Source organism: Heptranchias perlo, chromosome 20 (assembly GCF_035084215.1).
Source record: "Heptranchias perlo isolate sHepPer1 chromosome 20, sHepPer1.hap1, whole genome shotgun sequence".
NCBI classification, from domain to species: Eukaryota; Metazoa; Chordata; class Chondrichthyes; order Hexanchiformes; family Hexanchidae; genus Heptranchias; species Heptranchias perlo.
Window position 1 is genome coordinate 44,269,181 of NC_090344.1, and position 21,909 is coordinate 44,291,089.

A 21,909-nucleotide genomic window follows, 5' to 3' on the forward strand; every position below is an offset into this window, starting at 1 on the left:
GCATCACCAGCCTCGCCGGCCACGCCGTCCACCTCTGACACGTGGAGCTTCACAACACAGTGCTGTGACACATCCACCTGCACAGCAGGAGGGAGGGCAAAGGCAGAGAGAGATGCGTCGCAGAGGGCACTACCCTCGCCACAGGGTCCACAGACCGAGGCTCAGCTTCCTGGACCTCTCTGAGCAGCAATGCACACGGAGGCTCAGTCACTTGACATGTAGTCGTGGACATCTGCAGCCTCCTTCATGCCGAGCTGCTCCCGGCTGGCCCGAGCACCATCTTCTTACCTGTCGCTGTCAAAGTCACCACTGCCCTCAACAACTTCTCCTCCGCATCCTTCCAGGGTGCCACCGGGGACATCGCTGACGTCTCTCAGTCGTCTGCACAAAAGAGCCCTGCAAATACACTTACAGCCACTCTGCAGTGACACAATGGGTGGCATCAGCTGTGAGTCTTCATTGTGACCCTCAGGAAAGGGCATTATTGCACAAACCAGACAAGATTCGCAAAGACGTGGCAGTAGTGGTGCAAATATAATGTGTGATGTGAGTTGGTCAGAAATTCAATATAAGTAAAAACCATGACAAACCCTCAAACACCCTTATGCATCCCCTTCATGCTCACAACACGTTTGCCTTACGCTTCCTACTGCGCATATGTGATGCGTGCCCTGTGGCTGCAGCACAGGTAGTGGCAGGTTGAGTGAGGCTGACCGTGAAAGAGATGCATGAGAGGGTGAGTATGAGATAGAGCCATGAGATTGTATGAGGATTGGGTTGAGTGGTAGTGGCGGGATGAGTACTGGCGAGGTGAGTAAGTGCAGGTAAGATGAGGATAAGCTTTGAGTGGGTATGAGGGGTGATGTGACAGAGTAGTGTTGGCAGTGCAGAAGGAGATGTGGGGTGGGGGTGGTGATGTGGCAGACGGAGGGTAGGGGAATGAGTAAGTGTACTCACTTTGGCTGACCTACCTAGGCCATTGCAGCGCCTCCTGCACTGTATGCAGGTGGGCGATATGTTGGTGGTGCAGGTGACCTCCTCTGCCACCTTGAGCCAGGCCTTCTTGGTGGCAGAGGCAGGCCGCTTCCTCCCGCCGCCGGGGGGAAGATCTCTGTCCTCCCCCTCCTCCTCACCCCATCCAATGATACCTGGAGTGAGGCATCATTAAAACTGGGAGCAGCCTTCCCCCTGGGCTGCTCCATGCTGTAATTCTTCCTATTTCTTGCAGCATGAGTCAGTGGAGGACTGCCCCTTTAAATAACTCCTCCAGCTGACAGACCTTACTGCGCATGCGCAGTCCGCCCAACGCGCAGCTCAGCAGCGGGGAACCCGGAAGACCAGGTAAGTGGATCCAATCAGCCTGCGATCGCGCGCGGGGCAGACTGATTTCACCGGGCGCTGACCCCCGGCCGCCCTGCTAATATCGAGCCCAAAAAGTCAACATACAGGTGCAGCAGGTAATCCGGAAGGCAAACGGAATATTGGCCTTTATTTCCAGGGGGATGGAGTAGAAAAGCAGGGAAGTCATGCTGCAACTGTACAGGGTGCTGGTGAGACCACACCTGGAGTACTGCGTACAGTTCTGGTGCCCTTATTTAAGGAAGGACATACTTGCATTGGAGGCAATTCAGAGAAGGTTCACTCGGTTGATTCCGGGTATGGAAGGGTTGTCTTATGAGGAAAGATTGAACAGGTTGGGTCTATACTCATTGGAGTTTAGAAGAATGAGAGGAGATCTTATTGAAACATACAAGATTCTGAGGGGACTCGACAGGGTCGATGCTGAGAGGATGTTACCCCTCATGGGGGAATGTAAAACCAGGGGGCATAGTTTCAGAATAAGGGGTCACCTGTTTAAGACGGAAATGAGGAGGAATTTCTTCTCCCAGAGGGTCGTGAATCTTTGGAATTCTTTACCCCAAAAAGCTGTGGAGGCTGAGTCATTGAATACATTCACGGCTGAGTCATTGAATACATTCACGGCTGAGTTAGACAATTTTTTGATCAGCAAGGGAGTCAAAGGATATGGGGAAAAGGCAGGAAAGTGGAGTTGAGGTAAAAATCAGATCAGCCATGATCTCATTGAATGGCGGAGCAGGCTCAAGGGGCCGAATGGCCTACTCCTGCTCCTATCTCTTATAGTCTTATGTGAATGAGCAAGACAGGTTAATGTTTCAAGAGGGATGTTAGATATAATGAAGGGTCACAAATTAAAATATTATTTCCTGTGTGATACCTTTCAGGTGTTATTATCTCCCTAGCAATTGAGTTGGCTGAGCAGAGGTTCTTCCTAACATTCTTCATTCACTCCTTCCTCCTCAGTTTGCCTAGCTCCCAACTCGGGATTGCTCTGAATAGCAACAGTAGCTAATTTCCTGTCGCTTCACCACAACATATTCCCCCTTCCTCCCCGATGCCAAGTGTGTTCACTCTGCGCAGATCAAGAATTAAAACTGAGATCCTTCCTGACAGTTAGTCATCAGGATGCCAGCTGCTGCACTTAACCATTGAGCAATCAGAAAAACACATTTTGCAATATGATCCAGCCCTACTGTATTAAGGGAAAGAACCTTTTTCCTAAAAGCGTTGGCTCTGGCTGGAACACAACTCCACAGGCAACAGTCAACCTTTCAGTATCTCACCGAGCTGCCATTTCTCACGTGAGAGTATTTGTGCTATTCGATTGCGCAGAGGATTGCACCCAAGCCAAATCATGTCCTCAGCTGATAGCAGAGGTTACTGGATAGCAATGATTTTCCCTCCCTAACCCAGGGCACTGAGGCCAATTGTAGTGCCTATACCACTGCCGCATCCGCGATCAAGCCTGGAATCTTCCTACTCTGTATGGCTCAGGAAAGGAACTGATGGATCATAATCATGGATAATGAATGAAGCCATTCTCAAATTAATTCATTTTCATTTCTGTCATTTTGGTATCAGCAAAAAGAATGTCCTCTTGCATATGAACTTCGACAGATAGTTCGTGGGAAAATGTGACACGAAAAAAAAAATTCAGAGCCAGAACTTGCGCAGAGCGGCATGGCAGCTCCTGCAAATTAAATTTACAATGTACTTACTGTGGGCTCTGTGGCGTCAATTTGAACTTTTAAAGAATTGTGCAATATCAACCCAGCCTCTGAACAGGGTAAGTTAATGCACATGGAAATGTCTGAGAGAATAGAAGACACGCCACAAAATCTGTCAGGAAAAGAAGTCACGCCCACAACAAACTTCATTCAAGTTAGTATTCTGGAATTCATTGTAAATAAATTTTTTTAAAATTCTTAATAAAAAACCAAAAGGGAAAAGTAACAATTTTTTTTAATTTTTAAAGTTTTTCTTTTAATGACCAAAAACGATTAAAATAAGGAGTGATATATGACGCCACATTTTTTCAATTTAATTTTTAGTTGTTTTGCAGTCAATAAGACTAACTGTGCTTTTAAAACTTAGTTAAGACTTGGTATTTTTAAGCCTTTTGGTGGAGTAATTAGTTACTTTACAGCTGGGCAGATGAGCAAGTTTACGATTTCAATGATTGTAGTGTGCGATGTCCTTTTAATTCTCAGCTGTCAAATCGCTGGCAAATCAACAGGAGCAAGTTCACGATTTCTGCGTTTTAGTGCGCATGTGCAAATGCGGGAACTTGCTCCTTCAATTCGCCCTTAAAAATGGAGAGCGCTGTTGAGCTCCTCTGTTATTTCAGGAACAATTTCTGGCCCATTATGTGAGAAGGATTACGTGGATTACTTGTAATTTTGCTCCTTAACGTTTTCCTGCACTTGGTGCACTTTAATGGATTTAAAACCAATGAACTGGAAAGGAAAAAAGAGAATTGCATTTACAGCCAAATAGAAACCACTATGAACCCTTTAAATGTTTTGTTCTGGGGAAGGAATGGCTGTGAAATGCTGCTACCAAATCAACTCTTACTGTGCCTTGTGCTGTACCAATATGAATTTATTGAAGCACATTATAATTAGCTGAATGATATTTGTTGTTGGAGAAGGAGAACATACTAACATTATGTAGTAACCTTCCATCTTCGAATTACCACCAAATAAAATTGTGATGGAACATGTTCAATTCAGTTACTCTGGGACAAGCTTACACTGGACCTGTGAACCCACGGTATCATTCCTGAGGTGGCTGCAAAAGGAGTGGTGGATAGAGGAGGCTCAGTTTGAATTGAAGGGAGAAGAGTACCAGCAAGAGCTGGATGGAAGGGAATGACGAGTGCCAGAGGAAGAAGAATGCCAGTGTGAAATGAGGGAGGAGGAGAAGAGTGCCTCTGTGTTACTGTGACAACTTTTTAAAATTATTTAATTATTAGATTAAGCAACAGAGTACCAACACATAACCCCAATAACCTGCAATTTCTCTGCAAGAAATTCGGAAAAATCCCTGCAGTTTTTGCCTCAATCTCCTATGGTGTCAGTGATAGAAGGTTGGGTGCATCTACCCATGCCCCAACACACTTTTAATATTAACATAAAAAGTGCATTTTAAACACCTACGCTTCAAGGACTGGAGAACAATTGCAACAAAATTGTAATTATTTCAAGGTATATGCTGATAGTATTTGTTCTTGCTACAAATAAGTTAAGCTATTTTTGCACTGTGAGAGACCTGCGCTAGTGCCACTGGTTCCTGAGTGGAGGGTCTCCCACAGAAGGCTGAAGGTTAAATGTAAAACTGCCAGAAGACCAGTTTTTATTTTTTTAGCAGCTTTTTGGGCTGCTGGTCTTGGCAAGATGTACATTCAGCTTGCAGCCTGCTATGCAAGGCCTGCACTTTGGGAATTGGCAGCACTTAGTGCTGGTCTCATACAGTGTAAATTCAGCCTGAGTTCATGAGCGACCTGCCCACTTATTTTCACAGAGCTATCGAACCGCTGTGTTCCACATGTGTTCTCCTCTTGCGTGGAAAACTATTCAGCTGTAGACACCATGTGAACATCTGGAAAATCTTTATTGTCTAGATACTCCACTAATTTCATTTTCATCTCCAAAGAGCTAATATGCACCCATCAACGTACAATGCAATTGTATCTGAAATCATATTTCATACATTGTTTGCTTTCAAACCAAAAATGAATATTAAAATTAAGCAGGAAGACAGAAAATCAATAGCGTTAGTGTGGTCTCTAAAATTGCTATAGTAATGAGCAATGCTTCTCTTCGATTTTAACACTGAAGTGTCTTTTTTTGTGCCATTTCACTAGATTATGACTGCATTGCTGTATTAGGTCTCAGGCACTCGCAGATAATAGCAAACTCCCATGTTACTACACCAATGCACAGTGAGATGACTTAAATAGTTAGCAACTTTGAACCATGAACCGTATTGCACCGTTGGCCACAATACAATATTAGTCAATATGACACCTAAGGGGTTCGATTACTTTTTCTCTTGTGTAAAATTGAACAAGAATGAAACATAGCCAACAAATGATGAGGATTAATTTGCACTGTTGTCACATATACATATGCACCAACATGCAGCGTCACAGAGCAATGGGTTGCAGATCTGCTGTCATGAAAATTTTCAGATTTTGTGTTGGGGCGAAGCTAGGCACTCCCACAATGAGGGAGAGCAAGGACAAAGATCATTTGGCTGCTGTCATGCACCTAATCGTAGCATATTGCAGGAGGCCATGAGAACTGTGCTTTCTCTGTCTCTCGTGGAACATTCTGATTCATGCACCAGAAGCGTGGAAATTCATTTTTATCACATTGTGAAATGTTTAAAATTACACTGCTAATTGCGACGCAATAATAGGCATTTTCTGCCTGTGATTGTTTGGCAACGACATGGAGTACGTTTTGTCATTCGAAACATTCAGTAATCAAGGGTTCTATTTGTCAAATGCTCTTGGGATAAATTTGGTAACTGTCATAAATCTAACATATGAAGCACATGCCAGATCTGCCTTGTGGCCCAGTATACAAACTCAGGAAAGAGATTGTAAAAGAAAAATGTTTTTACAGTCTCAGAAGTAAAAGATGATGGTTGATTATTCATAGGAAAGGACTGTAAGACAGTGAACAAACATAAACTTCTACAAAACAAAAACTCTTTGAGTAAAGTGACAAAACTTCATAAGATCTGGGATACTGTCTCTGAATTATTCATGTCATAACTGAATTATTTCACATCACTTGTTTTTAAAACAGGAACATGTTTAGATGTACATAGATTTAGTGCATTTTTGTATTGAAATGCAATGTACGACTATTGAATATAGCAATTCAGACATCTTTTTCAAGGTGACCTTTTGAGGTAGTGTGTCATAGCAACCATTTTATTGACAGCAACATACCCAATCTGTTGCTGCTATCTCAAATGGCAACGGTTTCAGATGCCCTTTTCTTCAACAATATAAAATTTTAGCTTAGCAATGCAAGCATTCCAAACAATAAGAAGTTCCAGTTAAAAGCGAGCCATGTCCCATGACACATCTTATGCATGGGTTCTGGGAATGTTGCTTAAATAATGATTCTGTCTGTTGTGTGTTATATGTCTTTTTTGAAAACAAGCAACTTGAAGGACACCACATTTCGGAGGGTTGCAAGTCTTAAATAATTACCGTACTTTCACGAAAACAACCTGCAGGGTATATCTTTTAAAACGTATTCCAGAGGCAATGTGGCTTATATTCGTGGGCGGGTTATATGTGCGACTTTTTTTGCAGATGGCTGGCCAACTTCGGTCTTCCTACAGGTAAGAGGTAAGTCATTGCAAAAGTGGAGATGACTAAGATTTTAATCTGTGTATGTGAACAAGGGAATTGTCTTAGCGTGTTTATGGATGGGTTTAAATCTTTATGTACGTCAACAAGAGAGTAGTTTTATCAGGTATTGTGTAGGGCCATTTTGACATGGGATGGATTCATTGTGCGGGGTGACACATGATTTTCTTTCTTTCTCACAAACACAGAATGTAATTATGGTAATTAGGTTACAGTCCAGGTTTTTTTTCGTGAAATTACGGTAACAATCCAAAGTATGAGCTTACACTAATTAAAGTTAATTGTAAAAGTTAATTTTACCAGCTATTCCAGGCACCAATTTTAATTAGCTACACAATAAAGTGAATTACTCTAAATGGGAATTGATACCATTAAGCAGGGGATCAAAGTGATATTTTTTGTCCCCAATAGTGATGATGTTTGGATGGTATCAAAGGTCCCATTTTCTTTTTGTTTTTTTTCCAGCTCGCAAGCAAGAAATCATCAAGTTAACTGAACAGCTTATCGAAGCCATTAACAATGGGGACTTTGAAGCATACGCGTAAGTTTAGAATCCACCTTTCCCATTTGTTAACACTTTGTTACTGTCACCCAACAAACATTTCTGGTTATTCGCAGAAATATTATGGTGTAATCCTTAATTGGTCTTTTTTCAGGAACCTATAGAGCATTGTGATTTCATCCTTTCTGAGAATGCATACAGCATTAAACACACTTCCTCCCATCCCTCCTCTAAGTATTCTTAAGAAAATGATTGATTACCCCATAAATATTCATACATCCTCAATCTAAAAATGGTAGACATTTCCTTCTACCTAGTAGTGGATTTTGTTAAAGGTTACACAGTTCAAAAGCCTTAAAATCCTGAAACAATACCTTCTGGTTTTATTTTCCAGGTTGCTGTGCTTCCATCCTTTCAATGGGCTGTTCCCCTTTAAGATGTGGGTTGACTCTTACTTTGCTCTTACATTACCTATTCCACCCACATCATCACCCAGTGAAGCGTATATTTGGGATAGGAAGGGATTGGAAGAGGGAGAAAGAAGTTCAAGTAGATTTTTGTAGTTTAGACGCAGACTTTTTGTTTTTCAGAAAACTTTAATATAGAATAACCTATTTTAATGTAAATGAGTCTCACCAACAGAACTTTTGCCCATCTGGTATTCTTTATCATTAATGGTTGTTTATATAAAAAAAATGTTTAGATACTAATGCCATGTGGATCCAACATGATTTAAAAGAACCACTGTACCCTATTGCATGACAGACGAGCAACAAAATTTATTACATCTTTAACTTCAATATTTTTTTGCTGTCAAAGAGAACAGTAACAGCAGTGAGAAACAGTCACATAGTGCAGCTTATAACTGTTAAAAGTAGTTCTAGGAATCATTTTACTATAGAAGGTAAAACATCAACACCATCCTGATTTGGATATATTTTGCCATTCCTTTGTTGTTGCTGGGTCAAAATCCTGGAACTCTCTACCAAACTGCATTATGGGAGTACCTTCACCAGGTAGACTGCAGCAGTTCAAGAAAAAGTCCCACCACCACCTTCTCAAGGGCAAATAAGGATGGGCAATAAATGCTGGCCTTGCCAGTGATGCCTATATCCCAAGAATGATTTTTTTTAAAAAGAAGCCATAATCACTGCATAACATTGACCGCATGAGCACAAATGGTCATGAAAAATTTCTGTGAAGAAGCTGAATGAACAATACATGCTGTCGTGAACCCAGCATAGTTTAGCTTCAGCTGTGCAACTCGGCACAGCTCCTACATACTGACCGCTGTGAGCCATTTTTAAGTGGCATCATTACTAAGAACAAAACAAATATTCACAAGGACATCCCAACAGAAAGACAAAAATGTAGACATAATGATGAAGTTTGATCATTTTTAAAGGGTAACTATGCCACTTGTTGGTAACAATTTTATATTCTCCACTTGTTTCCATAACCGTGCCATTAAAGCAAGATATTAAGCTGCAACGAATGATCTGGCAACGAGATCTGCTGGTTGCAGTGTGCAGTCGCTTGTTATCGTACATACGAACCTGACCAGGTGTAGTGATAACCAAGCTCTGCTTTGGCACATGTAGAAAGTTTGGCTCTGCCACCGTAAATTTTGAATGTTAGGAAAGCGTTTAGAGGCAGCTCTTCTCTCAATATTAAAAATATTGCATTTATTACATTTTTTCTTAAATTTTTACACTCATCAAAGTGAAGGATGAGCATTCTGGGAATGGAACACATTCCATTTCTGCCACCCTTTGTCAGCATCAAGCACTCTCAGATGGGATATTTCACAAAATATTCACAGCTGGATGTGGCTCAGTCCCAACCTCAGAAGAGCACATTAGTGTGCCATTTTTCCATTTCCTACAGTAAGCAGCTCTCTAAGCAACATTGCCAGTTAGAATCAAGAGAAATTTTGTCCTGTCTGCCTGTGTCCACTACCAAATGGATTGAGACTACCCAATCTCATTTCATACAAGACCCTTAAAAATCAGCGGAAATGTGCATCCCATCATTCTCCAATGGATTTGAATCCAGTCCAGAGATGAAAACCCAATTATGTCACCCAACTTCCCCTGGCATTCAAAGTTTTAAATGTTCCTATGACATCCAATGCTTGGGCACTTTTGAAATGTAGTCTCACACTGGATTGGTGTTATATTGCAGCCAGTACAAACTCAAAGTAGTGAGAGACACCCTCTTGAAGGTCAGGACCCACCACCCAAATTATAGCCCTAATTTCTGCATTGATGTGCAACTAAAACTGTCCAGCATCAATGTGACAATGGCAGCAAACTGCACCCTTAAGACTTTTGATACTAAGGAGCAGCCATTACAAGTAACAATCTTGTTCCTGAATAAATAATTGCATAATGTTTTGTGACTGGGATCTCAGTGACAGCAACACATCATTCTATGTCATTCATGATCCCCAGGAGCATTTCGAATTTCAACTTTCATAAGATACTTTTACTATTTGTTTGCAGGAAAATATGTGATCCAGGACTGACCTCATTTGAACCTGAAGCTCTGGGCAATCTAGTTGAAGGAATGGATTTCCATAGATTTTATTTTGAGAATTGTAAGCAATTTTTGACAATGAATTATATGCAATTTACTTTTGAATTGGAAAATATTTTGTGAAATAGATCAGTATAGAAATGACAAAGTAACACAGATTGTCCTTGCCTGTTCCCTCCAGCAGCATCCATCCTTGCTTCAGCCACGTGCCATTACAGTTTCCCTCTTTAGCTCAGAATAGTTTGGGATAACGATTTACACCCTCAGTGCTTTCCTGTAATCAGTAAATAGTTGGTTGCATCAATTTTTCCTGCTCCCTCTTCCAGAATCTTTATCACTTTGCCACCTTTTGGTGCCCCATCTGGTAGCCTGGCCAATAACTATCAAAACACCCAGAGAGAGAATTCAGGGCAAACTTTATGAATACACATACTGAATGCATATAATTTCTCTTTATGATCCCCCAGCAGGTGAGTCAGTGGTACACATTTGAAAAATTTACCCTATGGAGTCTGATTGGCACTTGATTAAGAAGCAGCCTCTTCGGTTAGACTCTGCCCCTAAAGGTGCTGGCCTGGCACACAACACTGCCACCTCTCCCAATTTAAAAGAGAATTATTTGACCCCCCACCCCTTCCCTTTATTCTCAGGCTATGCACACTCCACATCCTGAAGTGTAGGGAGGCAACTTGCCCCCAGCCTTCTACGAATTCCACCTGAGGCAGCTATTTGGTTATGTGCGGGTAACTCACCTACTCATTCTCTTTGCTTCAGCTCTGCATCTCCCCAGTAGCATGGCAGAGATCAGGAATTCAATGCAAAGACACGGCCCTGAGTTGTACCTGTGTCCGATTTGAGGACTAACATACTGAACCACCTGCAAGGTGCACTTATACTTACTAAAGGAACTATATATTTTTACATTGAGGACATTGTAATTACAAGTTAAGGACTGCAGGAATAATTGCTGCTGATGCCAACTGGAAGTAGAGAAGCTTTTTCCTATTCTTTACGTGGAGTTTTCCTGTTGATGGAAGCAAAATGGACTGCTAGACTGGAGTGACTGCAGTTAACAGAATTGACTTTTGTTCTCTCTCCTCTCATGCAGTGTTATCGAAAAATAGCAAACCCATCCACACAACTATTTTGAACCCTCATGTGCATCTGATTGGAGAAGATGCTGCCTGCATAGCATACATCCGACTCACCCAGTATATAGACAGTCAGGGTAGGCCACGAACAACCCAGTCAGAGGAGACACGTGTCTGGCACCGTCGGGACAGCAAATGGCAGAATGTTCACTTCCACTGCTCGGGTGCTCCAGCAGCACCACTCCAGTGAAGGTATGATTGTAAGGTTTGGAATGAAATGGCCATACATTCAGAGAAAGGTAAATGGAGGTAGTTGAAATGAGATTCAGCTTGCATCAATTGGCCTTGCACCTGTTTGATTTTTTTTACCATTTGAAGTGGATGGAGGTTGCAGGTCGCCATTTCAGCAGGAACCCTAACTTCGAAGTGGCTGAATGAAGGTTTGAAACCTTGTGAATACCAGCCTACATGTGGAGTACTCCACTTGTCCATACGACAAACTCTGCACCAACACCGTGAACCACACTCAATTCACAGACACTTCACAGTTCAGATGTTTTTCTGGCATAATTGGCAGCAGACTTGATGTCCCAAAGTGATCAATTTTCTTCTGTTAACTCTTCCCCTCCCCATCACCCACCATTTGACTGTTCCCAAATATCTATTTATTTTCCACATTGGAGAAATCCACAAAAGCCGGTAGAAGTATGCCGAAGGGTTCATGTGAGTTTTGGGAGTATGCATGTGCATATGCTTCTTTTGAAGAAGCAATACAAATACTGCAGCTCCAAATTACTTCACTAATTACTTCACTAATCCAATTGCTCAGACCAGATTAAAGCAGTGGGTCTCAACACAGACAAGGCCATTTAATATCCTGCAAGTGAATGAGGGGATGATAGCTGTATATCATCTGTATGTCTCTCCCTCTCTCTCTGCAGTGTTGTGACATTGCCCTCAGTAGGTGTTGTGCAGACAAACTTTTACCATTGTGGTTAAATAGAACATTGTATGGAAACAGTTTTAACCACATTTGTCGTAATGCGCTGTACAATCCATTAGTGATTCTCCACTTTAGGCGACAAGTCATTTTCCCTTTTGGTATTGAACATTTCTCATACAGTATTCTCCATCTGATCAGCACATGAAGGAATTTGGGGAAAACTGTGGTAACCCCACAAGATCTGGTCAAGCTTTTAGCCACCTCAAAACACAACATCGTCTTTTCCATCTCACAGCCAGGGATAAAACTCAAATACAATACATTTGAAAGTGCAATGCATAGCTCATTTTCAAATCTGCACTCATGTTATATTTAAAACATCTGCCAAGCTCTCCAGCTCAAACTTCAGTGCTCTGCACTGCACACCACACAGAGAAAACAAATGGAAACTACTTCCTTTTTAATTCCTCTGTCAATGCCACTCTGTTAATGGTCACTGGTATGCGTGAAACGGCAACTGCAGTTTTACTGCATTGTATTTTCACCGTGCTCTTGCTACTGGGAAAAGTAACACGTAAAATCAATTATTGTTCACAAAAAAGGAAGAGAAAATTTGTAAGATGGAAGAGTCTGCTTTTAACACTTTTTTTAACCGTTCCCCACAGAGCTGAAGAAGTTGGCAGAGTTCTGTCCCGAGCAAACATTCAAGCTGAGCCGCGACCTGGTGGCCTCTGAAGACCAGCAGTGACATGCACGTGTCCGCATGCACATTATGCTCCTGATGGCTGCATAATTGTCACGTTCGTGGAACTATATGGTGTTTCTTTCAACTGTCTCAAGATGCAGACATTAACAAAAAAAAACAAAAAAATTTACAAAATCAAAAATGGCTACTGTATATGTACTTTATATAGTTCACATTTGATGGCAGTGATTTGTACAATTCATTCAAAACATTTGCCAAAGCATGAAGGTTAAAATTTAATGGTGATCATCCTAACGTTGGAGGGTTAGTGTTCCATTTTACATTTTCTTGTACACTAAAGATGTGTCACTTGTTCTTTTGCAAACATAAGTTTTGATGTAGTTATGCTTGTTTCAGTGGAACTCGGACAGCTGTAAACAAGGCCCTGTCACATCCACTGACACTTTTGGATGGTTAAAGGCAGAAGACAAGCAATTAAATTAAGCAGCCAACATTTCATTCAAACAGGCCTCACAACCGGTTTTTAAATGGGGAAAGTATTACATCTGAAAGTCTTCTGCCATCACCAAATTGTCACAAGAGGTTGCCTCTGTGCAACTTAATTATATGAAGAAACACAGCAATCTGATTTTTCATTTCTAATACCTTTTGTGTGCTGTACTGAAAAAAAAAGTTGGCTCTGTTTATGGATTTTTCTCTCGTTTCGTGTGAAATGTGTTTATTTGATGTAACAAAGTTTTAAAAAAATTAATTTAAAACGTTAACAGGTACATCACTGATATAAAAGTGATCTGTGAAAACTGAAAAAACTGGGGAAAATTCCTCCCTGGTTATGTTAATTTAGGACGTGAATGAGTTAACTATATCATGTTAAAGTAGCAAGATTTAATGCAGTGTTCTTTACTGTTTCATTATACTGTGCTACCAACTCTAGAATTAAAAAAAAAATTGTTGCCATGAGTTGAAACTGTATATGCATTTTTACAGAGTTGATGCATGATATATATTTATAGCCAATAATTTTGTGTTTAACTTGCCATGGGTTCAGATGATGTACCGAGTTTTACTGCTTTCAAATTGCACAGTCTTGGATGTGTGTAGTAATACAATCTGATGCCTGAGCTCAGTCTGGCTTCTCAGAAAGGCATGATCACTTTGTTGTTTCTTTGTTAATCTCGTGTAGAAAATAGTTCATTGAAATAGACAAAAAAAAATTTTTTGCATGACACAATTAATCCTGTTGGTTTCGAAAATGATTGCCTGTAGAGCTATACGTTTCTCTTTCCCTCTCCTTTCTGAGCTTCGTAACAGCATAAAACTTTTTTTTGTCTGATGATGTGTAATGGAAACCTGGTTTGCATGTATTCTACCAACCGCTTAACAATTTTGTGCAGGGGCTGTGGAAACGCAGAGAGGACTCCTCTTTTCGTGTTTTTATGGATGTTTTAAATTAGACAGCTGGGGGTCTTAACTGTAATGAGCTGTGTGTGGATCATATTTTTTTATTTTTTTTACGAGGGCTGTGGAACCCATGAATTAAACAAATGAGTTTTACCTCATTTACTGCCTCGCGTGGCTTGAAGTGTGGAAATGTTGATTTTGCTGGAGATATTTTTACGGTTGAAAATGATGGACTATATTTGCTTTTTACACAGCAACTTGCCTGAATATGAAATGTGATTTTTTTTTTATGATTCAAGTTCTCTGCAGCTGAAATTCTGTCAGGTCTGGTTTATATGAGGACAAAAAAATTATGTTACAGGATGTGGTCGATGTGTTCCTCTCCATTTAAAAATTGTTGATATGTTAGAAATAAAACTTGACTATATGACTACAGTGTGAATTTACTGTTTTGTGAATGATTTACACTTTATGACCTTTTCCCATTTACAAATACTCTCTATACATTGAAATCCAGCTTTTTGTAATCAAGAGAAATGACAGTTCTGTGTATTTTGTTTCTATACTTAATATTTACCATAAAAATTCATAATTTCCCAATGTTAGATGAAAGAAAATTAGTATTTTGAGAGTGAGCGAGAACCCTTCAGTATTCCATTACAAAAATGTACCAATTTGCAGGTATAGATTTTTGAGTGTTTATTTGTGTAAGCAAAGAAACCAACAATGAGATGGGCCCCATCTGTCTTCTACCCGAAAGCTACATTCTGTTACAGCCAGTAGATAGCAAAAAAGTGGAGTTCAAAGGAGAACAATAAGACAATATTCTGATTGCAAGGCTGTCAAAGAAAACCACCAAGTTGACGGTCAAGTAGTTTATCATCTGAATATTTTAATTGGCCTACTGCCTTATATGTAAGGTACCCTGTCTCTTTTTAAATTCAGTAATACTCAATACCAATGCAATTTAATCAAATTTGATAAAAATAAATGTTGATCAAAATGAAATAAAACTGACAACAGAAACTCTTCCTATACATATTGTTAACAATCCAGGACATGTATTTCAAGAGAAACACGTAAATTGGGGTGGGGTGAACAGATCGTGCAGATAAACAGCTCAACATCATCTGAAACACAATGCATTACTGCCTTGTATCTACAAATCTATATTTAATACGCTGGCAATCATAGGCTATCATCATTCTTAACACTTTTTGTGCATTCGGTGCAGTTCATACTAATTGGATGTCTTCATTAAAGTGGAGGTATGCAACACTGAATCTGGCAAGATACTAATTTCCTTTTTGATCATGAGCTGCAAATTAGATTACATTGTGCACACATCCTGTTGCATCTCTCAAGAATGCTTCTTTCGATTGCTCCATTGTCATTGGCAGTTTGTTGAGTTCATACTAATTTCCAAAGCAAAGCTGCACTGAAAACATGGATTGCTCAGCAGAAATCTGCAGGTAGTACAGTATTTTCTTCAAAATAAGTGAGCCATAAACTGCAAGTCAGCATATTAATGCAGTTCAATTCTTTTCAAAACTTTCCAGCTGAAATAAACTTACAACTCCACCTACTCTTCCTGCATACTACCAACAAGTAGAGACTTTCCTCCTTGAGGAAAGGGGGTGGGGAAGAGATAAACAGAGTCTCTTTGGGCTTGACGCATCTGGCAATGGAAATACAAAACCTTATCAACCTACTGTGGCAGACTCAGTGGGCCCGATTTTACCAGGGGTGCGGGTTCTGGGCGGGTGGGCCAGCGCGCCCAGTGAAATTAGTGGGTTGCCCGCGCGATCGTAGCAGGCAACACACCAATTGGATCCACTTACCTGCTCCTCCGGGTTCCCCGATGCTGATCTGCGCGTCGGGTGGGCTGCGCATGCGCAGTAAGATCTGTCAGCTGGAGGCGCTCTATTTAAAGGGGCAGTCCTCCACTGACATGCTGCCACAAACAGCAAAAATTACAGCATGGAGCAGCCCAGGGGGAAGGCTGCTCCCAGTTTAATGATGCCTCACCCCAGGTATCATTAGATGGGGTGAGGAGGAGGGGGAGGACAGAGATCTTCCCCCCCGGCGAGCGGGAGGAAACGGCCTGCTTCTGCCACCAAGAAGGCCTGGCTCGAGGTGGCAGAGGGGGTCACCTGCGCCACCAACATATCGCCCACCTGTATACAGTGCAGGAGGCGCTCCAATGACCTCAGTAGGTCAGCCACAGTGAGAACACTCATTCCCCTACACACCGTCTGCCACAACACTGCCCCCACCCCACATCTCCTTCGACACTGCCAACACCACTCTGTCACATGACCCCTCATACCCACTCAAACCTCATCCTCATCTTACCTGCACCTACTCACCTCGCGAGTACTCACCACGCAACCCAATCCTCATACAATCTCATGGCTCTATCCCATACTCACCCTCTCGTGCATCTCTCTCACGGCCAGCCTCACTCAACCTGCCACCACCTGTGCTGCAGCCACAGGGCATGCATCACATATGTGCAGTGGGCAGCGTAAGGCAAACGTGTCGTGAGCATGAAGGGGATGCACAAGGGTGTTTGAGGGTTTGTCATGGTTCTTACTTCTATTGAGTTAAAGAACAACTCACATCACACATTATATTGGCACCACTACTGCCATGTCTTCGCGAATCCTGTCTGGTTAGTGCAATAATGCCCGCTCCTGGGTATCCCTATGAGGACCCACCACTGATGCCACCCAGTGTGTCACTGCAGAGTGGGTGTAGGTGTATTTGCAGGGCTCTTCTGCGCAGACGACAGAGACATCGGGGATGTCCCCGGTTGCAGCCTGGAAGGCTGTGGAGCAGAAGTTCGGGAGGGCAGTGGTGACTTTGACAGCGACAGGTAGGAAGATGGTGCACGGGCCAGCCAGGAGCAGCTCGGCATGAAAGAGGCTGCAGATGTCCACGGCTACATGTCGACTGACTCTGAGCCTCCGTGTGCACTGCTGCTCAGAGAGGTCCAGGAGGCTGAGCCTTGGTCTGTGGAACGTGTGGCGAGGGTAGTGCCCTCTGCGACGCATCTCTCTCTGCGGTAGCCCTCCCTCCTGCTGTACAAGTGGATGTGTCACAGCACTCTGTTGTGGAGCTCCACGTGTCAGAGGTGGACGGCGTGGATGGCGAGGCTGGTGATGCTGTTCGCCCTCAGAGGAGGTCATGACTGCAGCTACGGCGGCCCCCATCTGCAAGATGTCCATCTGAGGGGGTCCGCAAGGTAGGTACATGTCTCCGGACCCCGGGGTAAGTGTGCAGGTTGGTGACTTCGACCATCAGGAGGAGGGTGGTGGAGGCCAAACTTTGTCCCAAGTGACAGAGCGGCCTCCTGCAATGGCTGAGGGTCTCCCCCCGCCCTCCACACCTGTCAAATGGACCTTTGCAGCTGCCACAGGCTGACGGCTGCAACACGTCCATTTCAACTGGGACTGTTTCCCCCAGTGTGTGAAACAGTCCCATGTTTATCCAAAATCACACACAGTCCCTGAATCAGGTCAGTTAATGACCTGAACAAGCAAAGTAAATACTCTCAAGTGGCATCCCGCTGGCTTTAATTGCCTGCGGGATTCCCACCAGCGGGGGCTGCGCACGCACCCCCGCACGTCAGCGCGGAACCCGGAAGTGGGCGGGATCGAGGCGCGATCCGGTCACGCTCCGGGATTTCGCGATTTTCGGGGCCCCCCGCCGAGAACGCACCCGATAGTGGGTGCTAAAATCGGGCCCAGTATCTGATATTTGACCCAGGCAGGTCCTCATTATTCCAGGGTGTTGCTGACAAACAAATGGAACCTGGAAGGTTAGGTCTGTCATTGACGGCTGGTTGTCTTCCGACTCAGCCTTAGATAACCCCACAAGCCAATGCCTCAATGGGTAGCTTAATAAGACACAATCCAGTTTCATTTTGTTGAATAACTCTGAATTTCCGTGCTCCAGGCAGGAGATGCTCGTACTAAGCCATTGAAGAGTTATTCCATCTTGGCATTCCTTGATGAAGGAAGCACTTGCATTTATATAGCATCTTTCACATCAGCAGGCTGTTCCAAAATGCTTCATAGTCAATGAATTACTTTTGAAATGTAGTCACTGTTCTTTTGGCAAACACAATAGTAAATTTACAAACACCTAGGTCGCACAAACAGCAGGGATGAAAGACCAGTTAATCTTTTTTTTGGCAGTGACCGGGGGATAAATGTTGGCCAGCATACTGTTTCTGCTCTTCTTCAGATAACGCAATGGAATCTTTTACACCCGCCTGGGAGGGAAGACATGATTTTAACATCTCATCCAAATGCAGCACTTCCTTGATACTGCACTGTACTGACCATCATGTGGTCAGTTCCTGGAGTGGGATTGGAATCCACAATCTTCCACCTCAGAGATAATAGTGCTACCACGGAGCCAAGGCTGACACGAATGAGGTAAAATAAGAATAATCGTTTCCTTTGCTCAATGTCACTGACCTTTCGAAGATGAGGTGAAATTAGTAATTGTGTCAATTAGTGCTGATCTGTGGGAAATTTTGTACTGTGTCTGTACCCATTACATACTGACTCTGATTTTATGTGGGATTCTTGCAGCCCAGTAGAGGGATTACTTTTATCCCACCAGTTGAGACTCAATTACAACCCTAGTGACTGATACAAAGAGCATCTGAGTTATTAAACTGCTGACCACCCAACTTTCCTTCCTGGCCTCCATGTTAGCTGATATTGTAACTGTTCTCTCTCCTCAGGTATTGTCCCCCTTCTTTTCAAATTTGCCGTCATCACCCCAAGCCTCAAAAACCCAATATTGCCCCTGTTCTTGCAAGCAACCTTTCCATTTCTAACTTCCCATTCTTCTCCAAAGCCCTTGAACATGATGTCACCTCCTAAATCCGTGCCCATCTTTCCCACAACTCCATGTTTGGACCCCTCCAATCAGGTTTCTGCCCTGCCACAGCACTGAAGCGGCCCTTATCAAAGTCACAAATGACATCCTATTTGACTATGACCATGGTGAACTGTCCCTCCTCATCCTTTTCAACCTGTCTGAAGCCTTTGACCTGGTTGACCACACTATCCTCCTTCAAGGCCTCCCCTGCATTGTCCAGCTGTGTGGGACTGCCCTCACCTGGTTCCATTCTTATCTATCCAGTTGCAGCCAGTGAATCTCCTGCAATAGCTTCACTTCCCACTCCTGCACCGTTATCTCCAGAATCCCCCAAGGATCTATCCTTGGCCCCTTCCTAATTTTTCATCTACATGTTGCCCCTCAGCGATTCCTGAGGAATTGGGACTGATTCTGGGGAAGGTGGGATCTGTACAAGACGGATGGGTTGCACCTCAACAGATCCGGGACTAATATCCTCGCAGTGGGGGTTTGCTACTGCTTTTGGGAAGGGTTTAAACGAGAGTGGCAGGGGGATGGGAACCTGAGTGGGGAGTCAGAAGAGAGTAAAGTTGAAAGCAGCAAGAGAGGGGAGGACCCAAGGGAAATTTACAAAAGAAATAGTACAAATAGTTGTTCAAGAACAAGTGAAAGGGAAAAGCGTCGAGCAGCAGAAAGACAGTGTACTTTAGGCACTACAGATAAAGTGAAAACTAGAAGGTGTAAAGCGATTAACCCAGCATCAAAGCTTGGGTGTGTGGCCCAACTAAGAGTTCTATATACAAACGCACAGAGTATAAGGAATAAATGAAATGAACTACAGGTTCAAATTCAAGTTGGATGGTATGACATGACAGCTATTCCTGAGACATGGCTGGAGGATGGTCAGGATTGGGAACTAAATATACCGGGTTATAAGGTCCACAGGAGAGATAGGGAAAATGGAAGCGGGGGAGAAGTAGCCTTAGTGATTGGAGATGAAATCACTTCAGTGATAAAGGAGGGTATAACGAGAGGTAAGCAGCCAACAGAGACCTTATGGGTTGAATTGAGAAATAGGAAAGGATCTAAGACTATAGTGGGAGTTGTTTATAGGACCCCTGGCAGCAGCTCTGAAGTGCTAGATTGTATAAATGCAGAGATTAGACAAGCGTGTAACAAAGGCATAGTGGTCTTAATGGAGGACTTTAACCTTCACATAGATTGGGAAAAGCAGACGAGCAACTGTCAGAAAGGTCGTGATTTTCTTGAGTGTGCCCGGGATAGTTTTCTACAGCAGTACGTCCCAGAGGCAACAAGGGGGCAAGCCATACTAGATTTAGTAATGATTAATGAACCAGATTTAGTTAACAGCTTAACTGTGCGTGAACATCTATCTAATAGTGATCATAACATGATCGAGTTCAAGGTAGTGTTTGAAAGGGAAAAAAGTGAATCAGCTGCTAAGATTCCAGACTTGGGTAAGGCCAACTTCAATGGAATGAGACAGAGACTGTCCACAATAAACTGGGCAAGTCTGTTAATAGGTAAAATGACTGATGATCAGTGGGAAATGTTTAAAGAAACATTTAACATGATACAGAATTGGTTTATACCCCTGAGGGGCAAGAACTCTACTTGCCAAAAAAAAAGCCATGGACAACTGAAGAGGTAAGGGACAGTATAAGACATAAGGAAAGGGCATACAAAAAGGCAAAAAATGGCACAGATCCTGGCGAATGGGAAAGATACAAAGATCAACAAAGGGTCACAAAACAGATAGTAAGAGCTACAAAAAGAGAGTATGAAAACAAACTTGCAAGGGATATCAAAACCAATACGAAGAAATTTTATAGTTACATTAGGAAAAAAGATGGTGGTCAGGAGCAGTGTTGGCCCCTTAAAAAGTGAAAGTGGGGATATTGTCATTGACAATGGGGAAATGGCGGACATGTTGAATAATTACTTTGCGTCAGTATTTACAGTAGAAAAAGAGGATAGCGCGCCGGAAATCCCAAGAAAACTAATACTGAATCGGAGACAGGGACTCAATAAAATTATCAGAAGTAGAACAACAGTAATGAAGAAAATAATAGCACGAAAGAGTGACAAATCCTCAGGACCAGATGGTTTCCATCCCAGTGTTTTAAAGGAAGTAGGTGAGCACATTGCAGATCCCCGAACTATAATCTTTCAAAGTTCTCTAGATTCAGGAACCATCCCTTTAGATTGGAAAATTGCACATGTCACTCCGCTTTTTAAGAAAGGAGAGAGAGGGAAACCAGGGAATTACAGACCAGTTAGCCTAACATCTGTTGTGGGGAAAATGCTGGAGTCTATAAGTAAGGATAGGGTGACTGAACACCTCGAAAATTTTCAGTTAATCAGAGAGAGCCAACATGGATTTGTGAAAGGTAGGTCGTGCCCGACAAACCTGATTGAATTTTTTGAAGAGGTGACTAAAGTTGTGGACAGGGGTATGTCAATGGATGTTATTTATATGGACTTCCAGAAGGCATTTGATAAGGTCCCACATAAGAGACTGTTAGCTGAGATAGAAGCCCATGGAATCGAGGGAAACGTACGGACTTGATTAGGAAGTTGGCTGAGCGAAAGGCGACAGAGAGTAGGGATAATGAGTAGGTACTCACATTGGCAGGATGTGACTAGTGGAGTCCTGCAGGGATCTGTCTTGGGCCTCAATTATTCACAATATTTATTAACGACTTAGGTGAAAGCATAGAAAGTCTCATATCTACGTTTGCCGATAACACAAAGATTGGTGGCATTGTAAGCAGTGTAGATGAAAACATAAAATTACAAAACGATATTGATAGATTAGGTGAATGGGCAAAATTGCGGCAAATGGAATTCAATGTAGGCAAATGTGAGGTCATCCACTTTGGACCAAAAATGGATAGAACAGGGTACTTTCTGAATGGTAAGAAGTTAAAAACAGTGGATGTCCAAAGGGACTTAGGGGTTTAGGTACATAGATCATTGAAGTATCATGAACAGATGCAGAAAATAATCAACAAGGCTAATGGAATGCTGGCCTTTATATCCAGAGGACTAGAATACAAGGGAGCAGAAGTTACGCTG

At 42.6% G+C, this 21,909-nt stretch overlaps 1 protein-coding gene across 39 annotated transcripts in view; it reads left to right on the forward strand.

The window, feature by feature from the left end:
- LOC137335779 (calcium/calmodulin-dependent protein kinase type II subunit beta) overlaps positions 1 to 14,374 on the forward strand; it is a 233,461-nt gene extending 219,087 nt beyond the window's left edge. For 38 of the 39 annotated variants that reach the window (XM_068001138.1, XM_068001148.1, XM_068001156.1 and 35 more), the window contains 4 exons: positions 7,217 to 7,292; positions 9,758 to 9,852; positions 10,900 to 11,134; positions 12,491 to 14,374. In XM_068001138.1, coding sequence (XP_067857239.1) covers positions 7,217 to 7,292; positions 9,758 to 9,852; positions 10,900 to 11,132 — 404 coding nt within the window. In that variant the 3' untranslated portion in view covers positions 11,133 to 11,134; positions 12,491 to 14,374. Of the gene's footprint in view, positions 1 to 6,694; positions 6,731 to 7,216; positions 7,293 to 9,757; positions 9,853 to 10,899; positions 11,135 to 12,490 lie in introns of all 39 variants that reach the window. The other variant, XM_068001155.1, reaches the window with a different exon arrangement.
- The last annotated feature ends 7,535 nt before the right edge of the window (positions 14,375 to 21,909 follow it).